We start from the raw sequence: 25,132 nt of genomic DNA, 5'->3' as shown, positions 1-25,132 counted from the left end.
TTCAAAATGATGCACTGGACAGGCAAGATTTAGTATTCAAGAATTGCTTCTCTTTCAGTTTTCAGAATTCAACTGGCTAAGCCCTACAGCTGAATTAGAATTTTGAATTAGAATGACAGGAAGAGAAATTAGGCTAGATTTGTTTTTCTCACATAGCTTTCATATGACTTCATGGAATAAAGCACACAAGTCGTACTTGTTTTGAAGCTTGAGACCAATGAAAATTCGCCTTTTGTGCTCCTTGAAAAATGCAGTTAAGTGAAGGTGATTACAAAAATACATACAACAGAATATAACTCTTCCTTTAATATGTAAACAATGAGTCCATCTTGTTTTCCTTTCTCTTTCCTGACAGTCTGAAATGTATAGATAATTTACCATTTGAACATATGCTTGCAAAATACTGACAATAATAAACTGCATGTCTGTGTGTCAGACAAAAGCAGTCCCCTCCCCTAAGCATGTATGCTTAAGTACACAAGCACATTCACAAAGATAAAATGTGCTTTCCGATGTAGACTATAATTAGTCACATGGTGTCTGTGATAGCACGCAATGTCACTCTGTCTTTGGATGAGACCCCCTGAGAGAGGGTATGACAGGCCAGGGCAGATTGATCGGGTAGAAAGTTACTGTAAAATAGAGGTTTGCTCTCTGTCCCACCAATCGATGCCGCTAGAGCAGTGTAGCATAGGGTTCACTGACTCTATGAGCCCAGACTACAGGTTAGCCAAAGGGCAGCCCATTATCCATTCACCCTGCTTTAGAGGCTGCCATGTTTTCCCATTTCCCTACTCTACAATTAAAAACCTTTGTTTTTGACTTTCCACTGACTTAACGTCAATCCTTTAACCCTAAACCTGACCCTCACTTTTATAAACACACTGTGGAAAGTCATGTACCAAAACAGTTTGACGTTGAATTGTATGTTTTTATGGTCCTTGCATTAAATCTTTGTTTAAAACCTGTGAAAAATTTGAGCTGTACAGCTGTTTAAATAATTTTCACAGTTTTTTGGGGTTTATGGTCATTGTACGGCATTACATTAATGTTGAGATTTACAATTTGTGATATACATCAAAGTTTGACAGATTATCATAAAAGAATAAAATAGCAGACATTTGGTTCTATCCATCAGTAGCTGATTGGATTTTGAGATGTGGGTGTTGCTTGCAGTCGATTGGGGGAGGATTTTAAGCTGACTAAAGTCTGTCATTTCACCAGAAGTTTGAATAAAAATGAGTTAAGAAATTAAACGTTCATAATAAGATCAATTAGATGCATTTAGAAAATAAATAGGCCTGCAGAGTTTTTATTTCACACAGACTTTAAATTTTGAAGTAACCCACATATTGTTTACATCTTGTGGTTTTTTTTCACATTTACTGCTTTTATATATATATATATATATATATATATATATATATATATATATATATATATATATAAGGAAGGATTAATTTAATTTAATTCTTAACAACACATACCACAAGTTTTGTCAGTTGATTTTAAGTCTTATTGAAGCCAAAATATTCCTGGTTTTCCTCATTATGACCACTGACATGCCAATATAAGTGATTTCAGGTTTTATTGTCCATGTATGGAAATTTCATCCCTGTAATCACACACCTGCTAATAAATACACACATGTGCATCAGAATTCCCATGCTATCCCATTTTACTACAATTAAGCTCCATTTGAATTCAGATACGTGGCCAATATATGAAGGCCAAAATTTTTATCCATTTCTCTTTCTTTCTTTCTTTCTTTCTTTCTTTCTTTCTTTCTTTCTTTCTTTCTTTTCTCTCTGGCACTGCAGGGTCTTGGAAAGAAAGAAAGAGAGGGAGAAGAAGAGGGCCGTGGCTCCTCATGGCTCGATTTTTTGAAGCGTCTTTATCGGGCCTAGCAGCAGCGTCCTGCGTGTCCAAGCCTTGCCTCGCTTTTTATCCTTTGTGCCGGCCAAGGTGTGTCAAATGCACTGAGCTTTTGTGCGGCGGGCAAAGACGACTAATCACATTCTGTCTTCTGTCTTCAATGGTTAGGAAGGGGGGAGGTTGAAAGGGGGATACGAGGGAGAAAAAAAGCCAACTTACAGAGGGCCCGGGCGCTTCAAAGCATGGTCGCACAAAGGCTTATGAAGCGTTACTTCATGCAGAGTTGTGCCAGATGTAAATGCGGGGTTCCAGAAGATAGAGAATCACACACAACGCCATGCCCCACCCCACAATATCTTGAAGGAGCCGCTACTAAAAGGCGGCGATTCCGGAGAGAGTGAAAGTTTGCTGCACTTTGATTAACCATAAACAACTGAGTAAATAAGCTATCCTCCGGGGCTCCGTTACAAATTTCCCCACTTGCTGACTCCAATAGGTGATTTCACACATTGAGCTTGATAGACGCCGAGTGAATGGAGGCCTCCGCCGGAATTCATAAAGGGGTGAAGCTCCGCAAAGTGTCAAACTATTTCATAACTGCTTCACACGTTTCTAGTATCAGCAGGATCGGAGTCTGTGGCAGTCTCTTTCAAGTTTAAATTGAACTTTTGACAAGCAATGATGTTGATTCATCGTTGATAAGTAGGATCTTTGCTCACTGACTGTGTGTGTCGTGCGGGGACATGTAGGCTCCACTGTTCGAGATAAGTCTTACTCGTCTTGATGTGTCTCACGGTGGCCTCCCGCTGAGGCGGAAGCGCATGTAGCGTGCATGTCTAAATATGTTTCTGGGCACAAACAACCAAGAGGGGGCAGGTAACTTGGAGGCACTGCACCTTGTTGCGCCTGAATGCCGAGTAATTGGAGATGACCTAATGATTGGCTGAGGAGACAGGGAGGGTCTGAAAGCTTCCAGATGAAGCTCTCCAGGGAACGAGGTGTTCCTGTGCTAGTGGCTGCAGAGCTTCCAGGTCCTAGAATATGGTGATTTCTCTGAATGCCTCCATCCGGCTTGCCGTAGGGGGGCTCACAGACACTTGGGGCATGTCAGGTTGTTGGCACCAGGTGTGCTGTGACTCCATTATGCCAAAAGAATAGATATGAATGAGAAGTGAAGAAAGGTAAAATGAAGAACTTTTGAAGTGCCGACTTTCTGACTTTTCACCGAGTGGACCACTTTAAAATCTGAATCGAATAATCAGATCCAGTTTTATGTTGAGAATGCATTATGCATCGTATTAGTGGTCCTTTGGGATGCCAACCATTCTGCATATTGATAATAAATTGAGTAATTCTTCTTGTGTTTAAAAGTGGTTCGTTAGGTTTGTTAATGTACAAAACAGTTCCCCCACAATCACTGAAGTTGTTTGGCTAAAACATGCCCTAAACGTGTTGCAAGTGAGCGGCTTAATTACTTTTTGTCTGTGCTAGAGTGAAATCTTCCCCTGATTTAAGTGGTTATGAAGAAGTCCTTGTACATCCAAGCGATGTTAAATGGCACCTGGCATAGTGGGGAAGGCCTAGCTCTCCTTTGCATATTAATGAAGAGGCTGCTATGAAAGAGAATAATTCATTCTCCTCTATGGCAGCACATATGTAATAGAGGGAGAGCACAATAAGTGCACCGCTGCATCTCGAGTCTACTCTCACAAAATGGCAGACACACCAAAAGACAACTTTGCACAAAGGGGATGAAACCAAGTTTTTGGAGGTTTGACAAAGTCTTGACATTACAGTCACAAGTGTGCAATGCATCCACAAAAAGTGTAGAGTAGACAAAGCATACATGACTGATTAATTGTTTTGCTGGCATTCTTCTGCTGCCAGTAACAGCTGGACATGGTGTGCCATGATCAGTGGGGGGTTGCTTACAAGGCTTAAAATGAATTTATTGATGACCACCTCAACCAGTTTTGCAGAGTGAGCATATTGAAAATGCATTTTCCTCTTTTGGGGAAAGACAGAAAGGTCTGATGACCAGAATGTTTTGAAGGGCATTTTATCCAGAGAAATCATTCTGAAAGTGAGCTCTGAAATCAGTTCATGCATATTAGGGTTGTGCAAAATTTGGAATTGAAGAATTGGCTCCCTTTCTGGTAATAAGTTGAATTGGAAGAAGAATTGACTGAACTGCAAAATAAATATCACACAATGCATGTCTGTCTATCTGTTTATTTATCTGTCTATCTATCTATGTATTGATCTGTCTATTATTCTCCATCATTCTGTCATTTAATCTATCAATTTCCATTGTCTATCTTTGTCTATCTTTAGTTCTGTAGTCTGTAATAGATACAAACCTTCAAAGCTTTAAACTTATTTTCAAGTCAATATTCTTTTTATTTATTTTTTTTTTGTTAAAAAATTCAAGTTCAATTAAATTAAATTCTACTTACATTTAAAATCTGTATCAATGATAATCTACCTAATACAAATTCAGAAATTCAAAAGGCATTCACAATTCAGTTTTGAATAGTGCACAACACAGATTCCTACAATTCCTACAATGCTCAGAAAACTATGCCAAGCACTATGGTGCAAGAGTGATCTGTCTGTTCTAGGACAAGAACGGTGCTCTAAAGCTACATTACCCCAGAAGGTCAGGTCTTTTTCTGAGACAACCCCTAACAGACAGCCTGATGAGATCCCATAAATAATAGAAACATATTGGAAATAATAAGACCCAACTGCCTGTCTTCATAGACAGAGTTCTCCACCAGAATTCTTAAAGAGAGAATCTCCAAAAACTGTCAAACTATTTTGAACTACTTCACACTTCAGTGAGATTGGAGTCTCTGGCAGCCTCTTTCAAGTCTAAATTGAACTTTTGACGGGTAATGATGCCACAACTCAGCAAACTCTGAAAACACAACCTCACAGAGCAAAACACTCTCGTGGTTTAGGCCTTGATATGACACCACAAAGCATTTAGTCTAGTAAATCATCTTCTGTCTGATATAGCTCCTCAGTTCTCCACTGCATATCACTGATGCTCCGAGCTTCATCAGACCTTTATAAATGGTAGACCTACTCTTTAAAAAATGTATGACATAGGCACGGATGGATAAATATTTAGTTCTCAAACACCGCAGTTTAAAAGAACAAACACTAAATGCTACATGCCTTATTTATACTGGCAATCGAGAACTCGAGTCCAATCCAAAAAATCAACAGTAGAAAATTAAAATGTCTTCAGTGTGGAACACGGCAGTTAAACATATGCATACATAACATGTTGGGGCTGCAGCCTCCTGCTGGGAGCAGGCACGACAAAGCCTCTCTAAAAGGAATACCTCTGGGATCGCTAATGATTAATTAGCTTGTGTCATTAAGTGAAGCAAATGTCACCCAAACTTCCTAGGGAAGCTGTCACACCACGTGCGCTCGCTAAAACTCCCCAAGGGGCTGCGAGCTGACGCGCCTCTGCGGCGAGCGAACCCTGACATCCAGCGGTCACATGTGGAACTGCAGCGTTATTGACAGACGTCGTTGTCTGTCAAATACTTTGACGTTTAGTTGATGTGTCGTTTAGTAGGTGACCAAAAGATTAGCTTCAATTCTGTCTTCTTTCTCTAACTGCTAAAATGTTAATTTTGTGAGTCAATGCATCAAACACTGATTTAATCTTAGAGTATCATTGGATCAGTGTCTGAAAATCCACACGAGGAGCTGTGGTGTAACTCAGAAAGCTATATATGTCATCTGTACATGACAGGAGAGTGAAACAGTGAAGCAAACAGACACTTACCTGTTCTTACCCACAACTTCATCCAGCTTACATCCAATAAGACCGAAGCCTGAGGCCTAAACTCCTTTAGTGCTTACTATAGTGTGGTCACTATTCACCCCTTCCTGCTTTCTGTCATGTTAGGCTCTCGTTCTTGCTCTCACTCCATTTTTTCCTCCTTCTCTGCTCATTCTCTGACCTGTCTGTGTGGCTGAATGGTGACTAGTGCTGCCTGTCTGACTCATTAGAAGAGGTCCAGCCAACTGTGCAAGAGAGGCTTTCTCCTTTCAGTCAGATCCTGAGGGGATGGCGGAAGTAGACAGGAGGAGGAGAGGACACAAAAAAAATCATTGACGATAAACACGTTACCAGCAGACACAGGACTCCCCTGGAACGTTCTTAATGCTCACACACCCTTACTCGTACAATGGCACACCTGTCAGAGCATTTCCACTCAGTAAGCACGAGCAAAGCGCTCGGGCCCTCCCTCTGGTGCGCTCTCTACGTGGTGCTGTGTGTCTTCAAGAAGACTCTATTCAGTTGCCTTGCTTTCTCGGCTATGACCGTGAGATAATGGCGTAATTTCACCTAAATGTGCACACACATGCGTTCTTACTCGCCTCTGAGGCGCTCCCTCCTTTTTCTCGCTCCCAGACAGACACTATGACTATTGTCCGAAATGGTGGTGTGTGGATTTATTGTGTGTGTGGGGTGTATGCCGTGTTTTCTTTGAGGCCAGGGTGGTCGCGCATACCCTCCAGGAGGTAGAGATGGACACAGCGAATGGGGCTTTGATGGACTTCTGAGTGCCGACACAAAGCTCACTATAGTCTTTATGTGTAAAGGGGAGAAGGGTGACCTGTGCTAATCCTGCTCTTCTTCTGGTGCTCTCAACTACGACATCATTATCACTAGCTTTTTAAAGTGCATTTATGGAAATAGCTAAATAAATGTGCAGCGGACTGGCTAGTTTTGATGTTATGTAGCAAGAAATTTCATCATTCCTTTCAGGTTGTTCTTCTTTTTGATACTGTGGGACTCGTGAGCCAGTGCAAATCTTCTGTAACACCACTCTGTCTCAATCTCTGTGCTCGGTCTGTCGTATGTTTGGGGCCCAGACAGACAACAAGTCCTGCTAGACACCTCCTGCTACACCGGCCATGTGATGTGTATGTTTCAGGACCGCCTGTCAGATAGGGTGATTTAATTAAAGTCTACTTTGTTCCTTTATGCCGGCTTTCCTTACAACACCACTCCTCTGAAATTAATTAGACCGACAGTATTTGGTATCCTCAATGGCGGAATCACCTTCCCCTGAAAGAAGGCTTACATCTAAGAAGACACTTTATTTTTACACACTTGAGGTTTGTTGTTTTTTGTGGTCATTACCCTATTCAGTGTTGGCTTTCATGCAGCTGTGGCCTTGGCTAAAAAAATAAAGGCCTTTGTACTGGCTTCGTGAATACAAGCAATGGGTCCATGGCAGGTAGCCCTCATAGTAAGTTAATCTCTTGAAAGAGCCCCATACAAGTAGTTTTAATGTCTTCCTTTGGCCCACTGAGGACTGTCATCAATCGAGCACTTCGCTCCTTTGTGCCGGTGGTCCGGTTGCATGAATGGGAAGCACCAGACTGTGACAATGGCTGCCAAGAGAAGCAAAGTAATCACCTTCCAGGGAAAACATAAGTAATCATGCCTAAACTGTTTGAGCATCCATACAAACAGCATTTTGTGACCTGGGAATGTGAATGGGAGCTTTTCTAAAGTGCTAGTGCTTGTCGAGCTTCTGTTTGTTTATATGTGAGGTCCAGAATCTTTCTGTCACCACTCTCTTGTGGCCAGAAGGTGGCCATCACATTTAGTTTAGGATGAGAGTAAACATGCAGTGTATGACAGAGTGGTGAGTTAAAAAAAAAAAAAAAAAGAACCACCTGTACATGTAACCAAAACGTCTTTCCAAATTAATTAAATGTACTTAATATATATATACTCTCAATAAATAAAAGAGTCTCCAGGAGCTGTCTTCCTATTTTAACTTACAGTACCTATCTGACTCTACAACTGAAAAAGTTATATTTCCTAGTGAAATTACCATCATTACCAAACAGAGAGGATTCTGAGTTGAGATGTAATCCTGCCTAATCAACAGAGCCACTAGGTGGCCTCTTCTACTGTAGAATAATGCAGTGTAACAAGCAGTCATCAATTATTATTCACAATGTGGATTCTTACACAACCCTGCAATGTGTAATAAAATCCTCTTTGCATTATTCAGTAAATAAATCTCACTGAGAATAGCAAAGAGAGATTTAGAGGAAATGAGAAATGGGATTTACATTTATTTCATTACCATATTATGACTATATCATTTAAATCTACATAAAAGGAATTATGAACAGGTAAATTGTATCTCAGGGACGTGGAAGGATAGTAATGGCAATGATCCATGCTAGACGAAGGAAAAGAATAATAGTTGATATTTTCATGAGAGAAGGCACAGGTTAGGTTTAATGATGATGATAGACCATACGTCTGCAAAAACTTCAGTTGTAATTTGTCTCTTAATACACTAGATGGTGCTAAACAGCAACAGCACATTGATATGAGTTTGCAGTAGTATTATATTCGTCTTGATCTAAATAAAAATCATTACCAGTACCTCCATCAGAACCTCGTAAAAAAAACTAAAAAAAAATGTTAGCTAATAGAGAGGGAATTAAACGTCGTGTGAGTACAGTCAAATGCAAAACAATTATATATGCGGCCCGTATGAACAATCTGTAAAAAACATTAGGCCTATCTTTTTGTGATTTTTGCAATCTGTTTTTTTGGGCTGCGTGACTAAGTGCGACACAACATTTGCTCAATCACCGTGTGAGTTTGAATAAACAGTGGAAGATGAATATAATTTTGATACTAATGTCACAGAAAACATTTTTGATACCAATGTCACTTGAAAAACTTTCATTATTTTTTGCTAATATATTTATTATTATTTATTATTATTATTATTTTTTACAAATGTAATAATCATCCAAAATGGCTAGAATGAGAAAATTATATATATATATATATATATATATATATATATATATATATATGCATGTAATTATTTATTTAATTTTTGCATTCAACCACACTCATTGTTGACTGTATAGCCTACCCACTGGATGTGATCAGCGCGATTATTTATTGTGGGAGGTTTGTGTTTAAGTGCACTCGAGAGCACCGAAGGCGTTACAGTGTAAATGAGCAGAACGGTGTGCTGCTGGTGATGACATGTAACCGCTGTGACAATGCTGTATGTGCGCCACCGCATGTTCACAAGCAGGTTACAGAAACCCACGACGGTTTATTAAAACAATCTGCTCGTACACCACCAGCGAGCGCTTGATTGATGCTTCTCCATCTCTGAATGAAGTCCTGCTCTCACAGAGCCGAGCAGAGGCGAGAGGACGCCACTGTCGTTGATGACACCGAGGAGACTAAAATGGGAGAACATCACCTGAGCCCTGCTTCCAGAGAAGAGACAGACACAAAGGCGACTGACAACCGACAGCCATTCGAAAAGAGCCGAACGGATGCTTCGTTTTCAATGATCGTTACACGGTAAATGTCTTCCATTCATTGGTAATATTTGCTTGAGATTTGCACCGTAGAGAAACCAGCGCCACTTTTAGCGCGCGGTTAACAATGGAATTATGACAGCGGTGATTTCCAGCTGTTCATTGTTCTCATGAAAGATAGATGCATATAATTTGGCCCGTGCTTACCAACAGTGACTTAAGTAAAGGTCAGATACGATGCACACAGCTTCTAAACCATTGAAATTGATCAATATGTTGTCTCTGTGTACCTGTACACTGGTTCACTTATGTATTTATGATGTATAAATGTGCATACAGATTTGTACAAGCATGCAGTAAATACTATACTATGTAGTATGTACTGTGATATAGCAGGCACTGGAACCTTTGTGTATTGGTATATAGAAAATGCATGTACAGTACATTGTAGTGGGCACTATGTAGTAGGCTATCTAAAAGGGTTTATTATAGTATGTATATAATAACAATATGTATATATAAAAGTATGTGTACAAATTTAAAGTTGAGTACTACAATGTGTACAACAAATATTGTTGGCTCTTGTTTTATCAAGTTGTGTAATAGCATTAGCGATGCAACAATTCTAGAATTAAAATTCTAGTTGATGCAATAATAAGGCAATATTTGTTTGTTATTGCCTTTAGTTGTATTAATTTCTGAAGTTTTGGCTGGTAACTGATAAATATTAGAAACCCTAATGATTTAATAATAAAAATGTCCCACATTAAAATAAAAAAGGCACAAAAAATATAATTCATTTGAAATGGATACATAACATTTACAAAGGTTTTTTATTTTTATTTTTAGTTAAGTGTAGATAACAACAAAGATCATCTAAATGTAAAAATAGAGAAAGTGAGCTAGCACAATTAATTAGTATATCAATTATATCAGTGTACTGGCAGATTAAAAGATCTCTAATAATTAATTACAGATATAGTACTGTTATACATGCATATATGCATATATATATATATATATATATATATATATATATATATGGTACTGATGTTTTTATATATTTATATATAGATCAGGCATCCCTAAAAGCCTCTGCTAATGACTAAAAATAAATATGTAAAATGTATGTGTAGGTTGGACACAATAGTTCTTTCAGATGTCTGTTTCACTGTGACTCAAATATCATTACAGAACTGACAAGTGTGAACATTCATCTAAGAGTGATCAGGATGTGCTGAACATTTCTTCTTGTGTTACATCATCTTTCAAGGTGTGAAGAGTGACAATACAGTTGTCGGACCTTCAGGCTGGTGTTGGTGATATCCGAAAGGCTCCTAATGCGTAATCTCCCACCTTGTCTCTGTCACCATGCCCACCTTTCCACCTCTGGGCAGTAACTCCAGCACAGTGCCCTGGGACCCCGGCGCACCTTCTCTGGTGAACAGCATGGTGAAGATGGTGCTCATATCGGCGATCGTGTGCACATCCCTTTTTGGAAATGTTGTGGTGCTACTGGTATTCCAGCGCAAGCCGCAACTTCTCCACGTTGCCAACCGTTTCGTGCTTAACCTGCTCCTGGCTGACCTACTGCAGACGGTGCTTGTCATGCCCTTCGCCATCGCTGCCACCGTGCCTGAGGTCTGGCCGCTGGACGCCCGACTCTGCCAAGCCCTTGTGGTGCTCATGCACCTGTTTGCATTCGCTGGCGTCAACACCATCATCGTGGTATCCGTAGATCGCTATTTGGCCATCATCCACCCGCTATCCTACCCCACACGAATGACACCTCACCTGGGTACCAACCTGATTGCTCTCACATGGCTTCTTAGTGTACTTCAGAGCACTCCGCCGCTTTATGGATGGGGAACCATTGAATTTGATCTGCGCCACAAAGCCTGCACTGTTGTGTGGTCCTCAAGCTACTCGTATTCAGCCCTGGTGTCTGCACTTTCATTCTGGCTGCCTGTGGTGATCATGCTTTGCTGTTATTGGATGGTATTCAGGGCGGCAAGGCGGCAGAACGCCCTCGTTCACCCTATCCAATCCAATCCCCCTCCAGATTCCCAAGCATCCTGTTCCAGCCCCCAAAGGCATCCCCAGCCAGAAGGCCCCTTTTCAGCCTCTTATCCCATCAGAACCCGCCATAGACGCTTCCATTATCACTGTAAGGCTGCGCGGGTGGTGTTTGTCATCATGGCGTCTTACGTGTTCAGCATGGGCCCGTACAGCGTGCTAAGCACAATATCGATTTACTCTAGTGCAGCGGTGCCACCCTGGTTGGCCTCGTTGGCGCTCATTCTCTTCTTCCTGCAGTGCTGCTTACACCCCTACATCTACGGCTACATGCACCGCAGCGTACGCAAGGAGTTCCTGGCGCTGCTCTGCGGGCCACTGTGCGGGCAGAGCCGGATCAGTCAGGGCTCCGGTGTGGACAGTTGCTTCACGGTGACGGATGGACGCATGGCACACACCCATCTCTCAAGCCAGGCTGCCCGAGTGTGTCCTCTCCAAACCTGGGAGGAAGGCACTGTGTCTTCTTCCCCTACAGAGAGGAGGTCCAAAGACAGCCGTAAGGAAACCACCTCCATCAGTCTGAGCTCAGAGAAGGAGCTCACGGTACACAGCAACACCAACAAACAACATCAGGAAACACCTACAGGCAAATTCTGAACATATCTGGGGTTTATACATCTCTTCTGGTTTCCATTTAGGGCACAATTTGGTACTTTTGAATCAAATACTGTGCCTTCAAACACAAGCTCACTGAATACAATATAACAACAGTCTCAGACAGAAAGGTACAAAAACTGTCACTGAGACCGTATCCTTTTAAAATGTACTATTATGTGCAATTTATTTACTAATATGTACATTGTAAGTGATATCATGTACCTTTAAGATACTAATATGTACCAAAAAAGGGAACAAATGGTCCAAAATGTCCCTTATTAAAAGGTACCGACTCAGTGGCAGCTTCTGTACCTTTTAATCTGAGAATGCATATTTGTGACCCTGGACCACAAAACCAGTCTTAAGTGTCAATTTTTCGAAAGCTAAATAAACATGCATTCCATTGATGTATGGTTTATTAGGATTGGACAATATTTGGCCAAAATTGAATATCTGGAATCTAAATACTGAGAAAATCACCCTTTAAAAGTTTTCCAAATGAATTCTTAGCAATGCATATTGCTAATCATATATTAAGTTTTGATATATTTATGGTAGGACATTTACAAAATATCTTCATGGAACATGATCTTTACCTAGAAAAATCGATAATTTTGACCCATACAATGTTTTTCTGGTGACTCAAGACCTTAAGAGGTTTTGCGATCCAGGGTCACATCTGTTCTGCTATATGTAACCATACGTGTTCCAAGTTATGCTATGGACCTACTTTATGGTTAGTATCTACAAAAATAACATTGACCACAACAACAGAAAAGCCTAGCAAACGTATTTTCTTGGCTGGATAATAGACTGTTTAAATTATCTTTTATTCAAGAGTTAGATTTATTTATTTATTTATTTTTATTTTATATTCAATATATGTTTTAAAGAAATTAATACTTGTTTTCAGCAAGGATGCATTCAGTTGCATTAAAATGCACTGAAATCATGATGTTCACAAAAATATTAAGCAGCATAATTGTTTTAAATATTGATATTAAGGAGTGTTTATTGAATGTCAAATTAGCATATGAATAATTTCTGAAGGATCATGAGACACTGCAGACTGGAGTAATGGCTGCAAAAAATTCAGCTTTGCCATTACATAATTAATACACTTTTAAAATATATTAAAATAGAAAAGAGGTATTTAAATTGTAATATTTCATATTATTACTGTTGCTGTATTGTTGGTCAAATAAATGCAGCCATGATGAGCTTAAGAGGCTTGAAAAAACGCTTTAAAAATGTTATCAACCTTAAACTTTTCAATGGTAGTGTTTACTCTGTGAATGGGAAAGTGGCTGAAAATATACCATCAGTTGCAGTATTTGTCATGGTTATTTAAACAGACTAAAAATAAGGTCTGAATATTAATTTAATACACAAGGCTTGACATCTAATGTCTTTTATGTGTGGTTTAAAATAGAAAATATTGGAGACATAGTATAAAGTGCTCCATCAAAAACAGAATATTGATTTTCCTTTAGTGTTTTAATATAATTCTTACAATATTAAGGAGTAAAATGTTAGAAAAATATTTTTTGAGACAGCGTAGTGTATAATATGTCTAACAAAATGAATGTTCTTTGTATACATCCATGTCAAATGTATTGCTACTTTATAATTTAAAGACAAATTATTCCTTATGTTAAATGAATTTAGAATACATGTGGAAAGATTTTGGTCTATTTTTCTAAGCATACACATAAACTTTTTTATACAACTGAATCATTGTCACTGGAATCAAAGTTCTCTTAGAGGAACAATGTAAATTTAAGCAAAAGGAAGCTAAATTGAAAAAATATATATATTGTTTATTTATTGTTCATGCACCAATAATACTTAAGCGATGAATCACATCAGCATTAGGGTATGGGTCACTGTATTTCTGTTTTTATATAAAAGGTGTGTAATGTGGAGGGGTTTCAGTGTTTTGAAGAGGGTGAGTCACATGAAAACTGTCAAGATCATGTCTGATTATATTTAACCCCAACAGCAGAGAGAGAAAAGAAAATTAACCCTTCTTTTTGGTTCTTTTTTTTTTTTTTTTTTTTTTTTTTTGCATTGTTCCCACCAATTTATCCATTTCTTATTACATTAATGTACAATTTTTACAATACAAAGTATTTATATATCATGATAGTATTTGCTGAAGTGCCATTTTATTTATCGATGGGTTTATTTTTAAATGATTGTGTGTGTAAGAAATGCGACCTGGACATGTTTTTGTGAGATTCACCCAAGAGCAGCTAATGAGCTCAGGATCTCAGGGTATTTATGATGTACCTCTTGACTGGTGTGAAGAGTCTGCTCTCTTTAAGAGTGCCTCACTATGAAAATTGTAAATTGTACATCCCCTCTGTGTCATATGAGATGTTCAATCCCCTCACACTGCCAAACTGACATGATTAAACAAGCAGGCTTTGAAACTGCTGAAGCACTTTATGTTATGGAGTTCAACCACTGCAATAAGGCAGGAATGTTAAACGTTCATTGAGCACTAAGCTTGACTGTGTACAACATAGGACTGCTAGTGCCTCAATATTAATTTCTGGCTGGGGTGTTTAGAAGTCAGCTGAATCAATCATGAGTCAAACCTGCAATTTCCTCTGCTACAGCAAGTATTATATTGAAACAAGTGAGTGCAACAATACATATCACAGATATTATCAACTGTATACCAGTTTCCAGCAATGCTTGCAGCACTTACAAAACTGTAGACAGTCACTTTCAAAAAATAAAACGGCAGTCAGCTGAAACATGTCATCGTGTTTACTCCAACTCTAACAACCGACTGTTTTATATATTTTTAAAAAGCTTAGAATTAGACATTTTTGTAATGATGTACTTTGTGATTTATTTTTCTTTCATTAGAACATTGTGAAGAATGTTTATGCATACCTCATCATAAGACTTGAAGCTCAGTACATTCTGTGGGTTTTAAATTAAAATGATTGGAAAAAAGATGTGCAAGTATGTCGTTTTCTTATCGTAATTGCTTTTAAATAATTTACAAAGTATAAAAATCACTAAATGTCTCCCATTATTTAGATATCATTACTTGTATAAAAGAGTCCTGTAGCAAAAACAATGTGCTTCTTAACCAAATCGATTCCCTTCACTCCATAAAAACAATTCATTAGCGAAAGAAAACTATAAAAACAAAACAACATACTTTTTTGATACTAACAACAAATTAAATATATTACTGATATTCACCAATAGTAAACATTACAGAGTTTACTTTGGTGTGGTTTTACATGCAGTCACATTAGCGAAATTTCATGGGAAATTTTTTTTTTCTTCGTATATTGTCAATAGCACAATGCATAAAGCAGAGCTCACATAGAAGTCACTTTAAAACAAAGAAGCTTGTCTTGAACCCGTAGCAAAATCTTTCACCCTCACATGAAATTCCTGATTGCGTTAATTCCTATCTAAATGCGAAAAATTCTTTATAGGTGCAAAATCAACTAGGCTAAATTTCACACACACAAAAAAAAAAAAAAGGAAGTCACTTCCAAACCACTTTTCTGTACTCAACGTCATCTTCACATGACCAAGTTGACAGGACAAAATCTGTGTGGGGGAAATGTTTTAGCCCTTAAGCGAAACTCCAAAACATGTGGATTCCAATCAAAAAAGACGGTATTTCGCTCTGTGTGGAATGTTTTCATGTTTCACTCACTCAAAATTCCAGTTTGTGATGACTGCTTTTAGCCCACGGAATTTCACTGTAAAGGTAAATGTGACTGTAAAGTTCAGTAAACCCGAAACTGTGTCCCATCTGATCTTTACAAAATGTACAAAGGCTAAAACGTGTACAGAAATAACTGTATTACATACTCAAATTATGTCTTTACAGATGACTAAATAAAACATACAATGTAAAACATACATTTGAATAAGTATAAAAGCATAATAAAGACAATTTTATACATAAGATAAGGGTCTTTGCTCTGAGCGCAGCAGGTTTAACTGGAATGAAGTCATAGGCAACGCCAGACAAGTAAAGCACTAAAAAAAGAATCTTTGGAGTTCACACACACACACCTACTGCAGGTCAGTGAATTACAGTTGAGCCAAACACACCATCCGTTCTTTTAACCTTCATTTAAATGTCTATTCAGACTTTCACATGAAAGCTGATCTGTAAAAAGATGATGTCGTGTTCTCCAAATGTCCCTCCCTTAGTCCACCTTCAGCACGCTGTAGATTTTATTTACAAACCAGAAGCAGGAGAAGAAGCCTATAGTACCTGCACAGAAGGAGACATGTTTGAGAATTAATGTTAGAAATAAAATGAAGAGCACCGGATGTCACAAAATGTGCCAGACTAACTAATAGTGTGCACATTATGAAACAGTGCTTCTATCAAAACCACATTTAGAGTCATTTGGGTGGCATTTTATAAGATAACCGTCTATTAATAGTGTGGTTTCAATGCAGCAAATTATCTGACAGAGCCAAACTGAGCTGAGTGTAACGGAGCACAGGATTAAATCTGATCATCCCTGGGGAGGCAGTGACAGCCAATCTGATTGAAATCTTTAGCTCGGAATCTATTTTCAGATGCGTTTATATACACATGATTCTCAGTCCTCCCCCTCACCTTCCACACACACGCTCTCGCTGTATCTTCACTTGGCTCTCGGGATCTAAAGAGTCATGCTAGTTTGGACAAAAACAAGACATTTCTGGGACCCGTTGCTTTTAAGGTGTAGGACTGAGTGTGTGATGGAAATCCAGTAAGCCTCGTTTCAATCATGCCTTGCATATTCTCCCCTCAAGTGTGCATGGAAGTTGCCATAACAGCCGTAGCCAGGGATGCTAAAGCATCTAGTAGAATCCATGGCAACAAATAGATTGTGGCTAATATGTACTCAGAAAACCGATGACGGTGGTTTCCCATCATTCAAAGCAAAGCCGTGAGAACTGCTGCAATTACATTGGCAATCTGGAGGGGTTTTGTAAAGGTTCAACATGAAATGTCACTGAGGAGCTTGGGCTATTTTACTGGGTCAATCAGTCGCAGTTGTACAGCTGTAAAATCACTTTACTTCATGCTGGGTGAGGAAAACACTTGCTGCAAAGCTAAAAAAGACATTTACATGCCATTTGTCGAGAAACAGGTAAGCATGTGAAGATGTTTATGGCTGGCAGACAGCTGGCCATCTCTCGCCGCCTCATCCTCAGCATATCAATGAGGGGAAGCGACAGAGATTTGATTAAGGCCGGAGGGACCGCCGCTGTCTTTCAACAACAACAATGAAAGATGAGGAATATTTATAGGTGTCCCAATTATCCTCGGCCTAAACACAGCATGACCCATCGGGCAGGAACAAACCAACTAGAACTGGTCATCCACCAAACGAAAGGACCAGAAGAGAGGCACTGCAGCACCATATCCATGAGGAACATTTGATATTGTAGGTGAAGTACAATAAGGCAAACATTTTGCATGTTACACTAACTGATTTGTATCCTGTTCCTGAAATTGAATGCTGTAAGCATTCAATTTCAGGAACAGGATACAAATCCTGTAGCTTTTAAATGGTATCAGGGGCGGTTGCATCAGCTGTGCAGAAATTACAACTGAGCCACTATTAAATATGTTTGCATTTCATAGTTTAAATGAGTTGGAGTGTAATTCTATGTGCAAACTAAATATTTACAGAAGCCTGTGACCAGGAGTAACAGTTATTTTTTAAAAATAGCAGAATGACTGCATTGTATCCATAATATCTTGTTTTGCCTGTCAGACTTTTATCCATTAGGTATATAATAATGTTGACATTTACACTCATTCACATTTTATGAAATAGAAAACATTTTTTGTGCATCTCTCCGTGGTGTGCATGGTGTTATTTTTTAGTGGGTTTTTTTAAATAAGTATTTATTTATTAACTTTTATTCATTTGAAATGCAGTTTCTGAATATTATTTACATAAGAATACCTTTAAAGTTACTGACCAGTAAATAGTATCATATTTCGAAGGAAACTTTTAATTTCGTGAGGCAAAAGAAATTTAGAAGAATTTAGAATCTCGTATTTCAGGGCTGCAATTGGATCACTGAGGGTTAACGTCATATCATGCCTCTCCACATGACTTTACAGAGAGCTTATTTGTTACATGGATTATTTAAACAATCTCCTTACTAAGTTTCTGAGCCTTGATCACGTAAGGATAAAAAAAAGATGGACGAAGGGTTTGGAATGACACGAGAGGGAATTTTTTGGGTGAATTATCCTTTTAAAGTCTGTGTGAACCAGAAGTCGCGACCGACTTTACTTCCATACTGTGACGTACTTCAGAGAGAAACAGAATACTGAAAGCGAAAAACAGAGGGCGTGGCTTTTTATTTTTTACTGCGAACTGATTGGATGTAATAAAATAGGCGTTTAATTCAGAACAACATTGACAGTTGGAGGGGCGTGTTTAAGGATGTTATTTATTTATTTATTTTTATTATTATTATTAACAAGAACAAGTTACCTGTATATAACAAACATGTGTGTGTATATATATATATATATATATGGACTTGACTCCAGGAGGTAATTCAAGTAAATATTTTCATCAAAGGGATCTGCTTGACAAAAATGTTTGGGAATCCCTAATCCAATCACAAAGTGTATTAAAGCTAAAGCAAATCATGCCATCTTCCACCTACCTGTAAAAATGAAGAAAATGAGCACCATGATCGAGGTGTAGCCAAAGTAGAGGATGGTGCTCGCAGCCCCTATGATTTGTAGTTTTGAGAAGAAGTAATGCACTGCGTAGATAAACAGATACACTGCTGTGAAACCGCTGGTCAGGAATGATCGCCACCACCAGTGATAATCCTGTCAAACACAAATAAGAAGGCTTTAAATTTAATTCAAAAACCAGCAATCATTAAAATAATAATAATAATAATAATAATAGCATTTTTGACAAATGTTTAAAATGATGTAGACAAATATGAATCTCACCTCTGCACATAAATGGAAGTAGCAGAGCAGAATAGTTGCCTCAGAGCAGGTTATGACCAAGATGATGAAGACCAGGAAAAGGAAGCCAAACATGTAATACATCTGATGAGACCTGCAGAGGAACATTTGATTGCACCATTAGGACCAAAACATAAATCCTCAAATCAACTCATTTCAGCATGATATGATTTCAAAATCATACCAGATGCTGTTGAGGATGAAGAAGAGCTGGATGAAGATGCAGCCAAAGGGCAGGATGCCGCCCATGATGATGCCCGGCATGGCTTTGGTGAAGAAGGACTGCTGAGGAATTTGGCGTGGGATCTGGTTTGTTCGCACTGGTGGCTCGATGCCCTGTTAAAACAGGAAAACAAAAACACACCCACAGTCATGATATCGTGCATGAGAGCGTGCCAACAGAAAAGCTCACACAGATGGGAAATGTAATAACAATACAAAAATAGGAATGCGAGAGTATCAAAATCTGGGAGCTGATTATTAAATGTCGTTTCTTAGTATCCACCTGTCAGAATGCCAGGAATTAAAAATGTACTTTGCTGAAAACTGCTTAAGAAGTGGGTCTGTTAAAGAAGACATACTCACTGTTTTTTTGAAACCGAAGTATGCACCCATAAAAGTGAGAGGAACAGAGATGCCAAACCACAGTGCCAGGATGGCCACCAGTGTACCAAAGGGAACAGCAGCGGAGGAGCCCTCTACCCACAGGATCAGATTCATCAAGAAGAAATCCACAAACACAATCCTGCAGAAACACAGAATACTGAAACGACATCCTGGCATACATCATTTTATTCCTGTTGTTAGGAAATCTATTATGGTTTGCAATAAAGACAGTATTCAACTTACCCAGGACACAAAAAGGCGGTGAGAAGAACATTGGTTTTCCAGTTTTCACCACCGAAAGCTGATGAAACCAAGTGAAATTGAGGAAGCAATCAGTATTAAAACTACCAACAGGGTTTTTCAAAACTCTACATCTGTAAATAACATATCTGCACATTCACAATTCTATGAACTTTCTATATTTTTAATCACTGTACTGATTTGTGTTATGTTTACATTTTATTTCCTATTTTTTATAATTGTGTTATATTCTGTTTTATTGCCTTCATTCTCAAGTATGTCTGTACTTTTTTCTGAAGGCTCCTTTCAGCATAAATTCCTTGTTTGAATAAGCTTCTTAGCCAATATTTAAGGCGGACTGTGTATTTTTCCTCACATCAAATTGCAGAAAATGAACGGAAGAAAAAAAATGAATAGCTCTTCAAATAAAAAATTATAATGCTTTCATAATGATTCTGAAAGAAAATAAGGTAAAATAAGTGTTCCACATTGCAATATTTCCTTACTCTTATAGAGTCTGGCAGACACGTATCCAGCAGGTGTGCCAAGCAGAACCCACAACACCACTGAACAGGTCATGAGAGCCCCTCTGTTGGCTGGAGACAGGAAGCCCAGGCAAGCCAAAACTAAAGAGAAAAGCAGGATTGTCACTTTTTTTTAATTAATGCTATTGGTAACACTTCAGTATAAGGACCAATTCTCACTACTAACTGGTTGCTTATTAGCATGCCTTTTGTTAACATATTGGCATTTAATTAGTGCTTATAAATCACATTTTCTACTTCCCTAATCCTACCCAATACCTAAACTTAAAAACTTCCTATTAAAAAACAGGCAAAAGGCAAAAGCGGTGGTTTATGGTTTGTTAATGGTGAGAACTGGACCTTAAAATAAAGTATGACCATGCTAGGATAATAGTCATAAGAAATAACAAATTACCAAACTGTGTACAACCATTTTAAATTGATCACTAATTAAAATTAAAGGATTAGTGGAGAACAGTTCAAATTTTTGGAATGCACTCAAATATTAACGTGTTCTCAAAATACTAGATAATTAATCCTTTATGTTTAATTTGTACAATACAAAATCTGCAGCACATTTAATTCATTTCTGTTCCAATGCACTTACAAAGGGTGATGAAAGTCATGATGAAGACCTGAGTGCCCTGTCCGAGGAAGACGGACAGAAGCATGCCCATCCTGGGCGGCCTGAACACGTCACCATGTACCTGCTTCCAGCCAGAATCCTCCTGGGCATCCTCCTGCAGGAGATAGAACAGTAAATCTCAATATGACCTCACATGACCGACATCCGGTAAATCATTATGTACAGTCAACAAACTCAATTATTGAAATTGTGAGGGAAAAGCAGATGGTATGTGCCACACATGCTTTATCAGTGACATTATCTATTCATTGCAAAATAGCTTCCTTCATTTCTTAACCTTGATTGGTGAGCATGGTATTGTATAATTACACTTGTTTTACCAAGTTCCCGAAACCACATAATCATCATATCATAATCACCAGTGACAACATAAGCTAATAAGCTTACATAGGTAACGTTTGCAGCTGGAGGGATCTTAACCCAGTCTGCCTGTGAATGTCACAACATAGAATTCAGTGACAGGAGTTATTTTAAGGTTATTAAAATGAGAAAAATAAGACCACACTAAAACTAAGAGAAAAACTATTGGTCTGTCTTTGCTTGAGAATTAGGATTTGCATAATCCAAGAAGCAAACACAATATAAATTAAATGGAAATTTTCTCTGACAGTTTGTGTGTATGTGGGAGTGTCAGCTCTGTTGACACAAGGCATTCTTGGGACATTACAGAGTCATTCATTTCTTCTGTTAGCTAGGTAAAAGTAGGAATGAGAACAAAGTAAATTCAAGGTACCTGGTCAATCTGGTTGTACCGGGCAATATCCTTGTGCAGTGTTCTAAGCATGATCATGGCCACCATGCCAGACAGGAAGAGCACAATGACTAAAGAGTTCATGATGCTAAAAAAAATTTAATGAAGATGGCTCATTAATATGCATGGAGATATGGAAAAAAGAGCTTTCTTATTCATGACTATAGGATATTCACAACCAGCTTGTACTCACCTGAACCACTGGATGTTGGTGTGAGGCATGGAAACCAAAATGTAATCCCATCGAGAAGCCCACCTAATATCATCATTTTGCTAGAAAAAGAAGAAAAACAAATCTATATTACACAGTTCTTTCCAACCATCTCATTGTACTGACTCTATAAAACAACTTACCTTAAATGTAACTGAATAAGTGTAGGTGACTTTGAGATTACTCTTGAAATCTGCTGGTATGTCCATGGGAGCTCCTTCACAGGTTGGATTTTCATCATTACTATGCTTTATGCTGTCCAACAGACAACATACGTATTACTCTTATGTAAAAAACTATACTACAGATGCATTACAGTAAATATTTACTCGGTTTTCTTATTGAAGTGTGCTTGCAAACAGGTGTCACTATGCCTAACTTTCCGTTCTAGTTAAATATGAAATCTGAAACTGATCATATAGGCCAACAGAAAATGGAGCAAGAGCTAAAATAAGGTCTCAAATAAATAATTTCAAGTCAAGTTAGTAACAGACAGTTAGTTGCGAAATCAGACCTCTGAGGTTCAAGTGTTGCCGCCACAAGTCGAGCATGCATCCCATTCGTTTCATCTCCACTGTGGTAAACTATGGTGATGTCCACATGGTTGAAAACATAAAAAGTGTTTTTCTTGTTGAAATCAGCCTTAAAGAGTGGATAAAATCATGTCAGTATTCCAACAATAAAATTAAATCAACAATGTCATAATCTTAACATAATTTACAGAACTGATTGCATTTATCCCAACTTTTTAATCTATCACATTTATTCCATCACAGACTGCCAGCTCACAACTAAAGTAGTTTAAAAAGCTGTCTCGCTCACATTTATCACACAGGCGTCCTTTGGCTTTCCTTCTTCGTTCACTAGACATCCAATGGGAAACCCTGGGTTGCAGACTTTCTGATCGCCCTCCACAATGTAACACCACGTCACTGGCATGTTGTCAACAATCCTGCGAAACAAGTTTAAGGATAAACCAAATCCAATTATCTTTTATTGGCAACCATTAGAGACTGCATAAAGAATTACATGCAAAACCCTCCGGTGACAAGCTGATATTGTGTCTTTCAAAACTTTTATTTTGTTATTGCTACCACACCTACTGTAGGCATCACATCTAGACTTACCAGTGGTGCTGGTAATTCAGCTCCATTCCTTTCTTTAGGAAGTCCAACTTTAACTTGTCTTCTTTTGAACCTGCATCATACGATTTGGTGCAGACCTTCACACAAGTCTTGTCAGCCTTAAATGAAAACTAAGGAGAGTTTCGAAAATCAGTATATAATCAGAGGATCTATCCATTATGTGAGAACCACTGGAGTTAGTTTTAACACATGCGGAATAGTAACAACTAGGAATACACTGCCTGAATAACATCAACTTTATCATATGACAATATTACTTATACGACATTATAAAAAACAAATCACAGAAAAAAACAAAAGAAAGCGTCTGTGTCTGTCAGCTACAACTAGTAAACTTGATAAACAAGATCTGATCTCTCAGTGAACAAGGTGTGTAATCTTCTAAATGTCACTGCCACAATTATATTCAATTACAATGATTTAAAAAAAAACGTAAAAACATTAATTTCTTACCTTGTAAGGTGACGTCTCTATTCTTTCTCCAAATAACACCTGCCCAAGGTTCTCCGAGGGCCTTCTTTCATCAGTGTCTTTGCAAAAATCAAACCTAAAGCAAAAAGTATTCCCTCACTGATCAGTCCTTGTATAGAAATGCACGCAGATATAACAATAAAGCTTATATTGTAAAGACCAAGAGCACTTACGCATCATATTCATAAGGCAGGACTGATTCCACTGAGTCCAGTCTATTCACAAACAGTTGTATATCAGTCTGTTGGATTGAAAGCAGGAGAGTGGGATCAAGGGGACAGCTATCTATTAGTCGTATCTCAGAGATTAACACTTTTTTTATTTTGAACAGGAATTTGCAATGTGGAGTATTCAGAATTTGCTTATTAACTCATTGTCTAAACGTGTTTTTATTTGTTATGTCTCAACTGCATTTACACGGAAGTATACTAATAAGTAGAGGACAGTAAAAGCTCACCTGACATTCCTCCGCATCTCCTTTCGACTCGCAGAAATTGACTGGTGCTAAACCCGGAAGGTAGAATCCTAAGCTTGAGCTGACTACTGTTAAACTCAGCAAAAATATAAAACATGGATTTGAAGGCTTCATTTTTCAAAGCAGCGTCCTGCGAGAATTCCGGTTTACTCTGCTGGAGCTAACCGTGAAACTAACCGGTGACAGTTCACGGAAGAAAATCACCAAGACAACGAACTCGCATCTGCTACTGAGTCGAGTAAGATTTGCTTCAGAGTCACTTCCTCACTGTGTACATAACTCCGCCCATCGGTGGCCCCTGCTCCAATTCATCTACACCAAAACACATCTGACTGGGGCCTGTACCATGAAGCTGGTTTAGCTGGTTTAGCTGGTTAACAGGCTAGTCAGGTATGTTTCAGTTTAGTTTGCACCAATACTGGGTTTCATGTACCATGAAAGTGGCAATTGGCTTTTAGTGGTGTTCACCACCGTAGTAATTTACGCTCCACAGCTAACCTGCTGGTTTAGAGAGCTCTAACTGAAATTTGACCAATCAGCTTCAAGCAAAGTGACACATACTTACAATAAAGCCCCTCCCTCAGTTTCACTTACTCCAAATTAAAGGACGCTACATAGTAAAACATTTTTAAATATAAAATTGTCTGATTTTTAGAGGTAATTATAATTATTTTTTAATAATTATTTGATATGATTTATATAATTATTATAACCTTAATCCATTACACAATCTATCTTAGATTAATAGTAATTATTAAGCTTTTATTTTAAATTAATATAAACTTAGATAATACGCTAAATCAATAAGTTTTAGACTCAATAGCTTTAAACATGACAACATATGAGTTTAGATTTTGAAGTGATTTATATCTATAAATATTATCAACTCTATAAACTAACTTTACAACTTTTACTTGCACTTATGTGGTAAGATGTTTTCTTTAAATTTCCCTCTTTCATGGAAAGATCGTTTAATCTCATGTAAATGTGTTTAAATTAATCTTGTTCTTATTCAGCTTTTACTTTTTGCTAGTGAATAGCACCTACTACCTCACGAGAAGTGAATCACAGTTTCACGGCATGTGATTGGCTGTTCATTAATGATGTCACACAGAGAAAGTTGATAATCGGTACCCAAAAAACAGTTTTGTAACCCTGAATT

The 25,132-nt window shown here is 38.2% G+C and overlaps 2 protein-coding genes across 3 annotated transcripts; one reads left to right on the top strand and one right to left on the bottom strand.

Moving 5' to 3' along the window:
* The first annotated feature begins 8,852 nt into the window (after window positions 1-8,852).
* On the top strand, window positions 8,853-12,357 carry LOC132109512 (probable G-protein coupled receptor 101). 2 transcript variants are annotated; one of them, XM_059515647.1, is made up of 2 exons: window positions 8,853-9,271; window positions 10,423-12,357. In XM_059515647.1, exon 2 carries the CDS (start codon window positions 10,600-10,602, stop codon window positions 11,899-11,901), a length of 1,302 nt encoding a protein of 433 aa, XP_059371630.1. In that variant the 5' UTR covers window positions 8,853-9,271; window positions 10,423-10,599; the 3' UTR covers window positions 11,902-12,357. The 2 variants fall into 2 exon arrangements, with proteins under 2 accessions (XP_059371630.1, XP_059371631.1); XM_059515648.1 differs by having other exon boundaries at window positions 8,854-9,271; window positions 10,502-12,357.
* Window positions 12,358-15,566: 3,209 nt separating this feature from the next.
* On the bottom strand, window positions 15,567-24,326 carry LOC132109511 (transmembrane 9 superfamily member 2-like). Its single transcript, XM_059515646.1, has 17 exons — window positions 23,953-24,326; window positions 23,669-23,736; window positions 23,478-23,571; window positions 23,007-23,134; window positions 22,702-22,831; window positions 22,394-22,521; window positions 22,023-22,134; window positions 21,862-21,941; window positions 21,651-21,756; window positions 20,879-21,011; window positions 20,254-20,373; window positions 19,751-19,808; window positions 19,487-19,646; window positions 19,086-19,237; window positions 18,884-18,995; window positions 18,583-18,754; window positions 15,567-16,165 (listed from the first exon to the last, which is right to left on the bottom strand). The coding sequence occupies exons 1-17, from the start codon at window positions 24,082-24,084 to the stop codon at window positions 16,098-16,100; spliced, it is 1,953 nt and encodes a 650-aa protein (XP_059371629.1). The 5' UTR covers window positions 24,085-24,326; the 3' UTR covers window positions 15,567-16,097.
* Window positions 24,327-25,132: the final 806 nt, after the last annotated feature.

This window comes from Carassius carassius, chromosome 29 (genome assembly GCF_963082965.1).
Source record: "Carassius carassius chromosome 29, fCarCar2.1, whole genome shotgun sequence".
NCBI classification, from domain to species: domain Eukaryota; kingdom Metazoa; phylum Chordata; class Actinopteri; order Cypriniformes; family Cyprinidae; genus Carassius; species Carassius carassius.
Note: the sequence above shows the minus strand (reverse complement) of the source record. Positions and strands in the feature narration are given on the sequence as shown.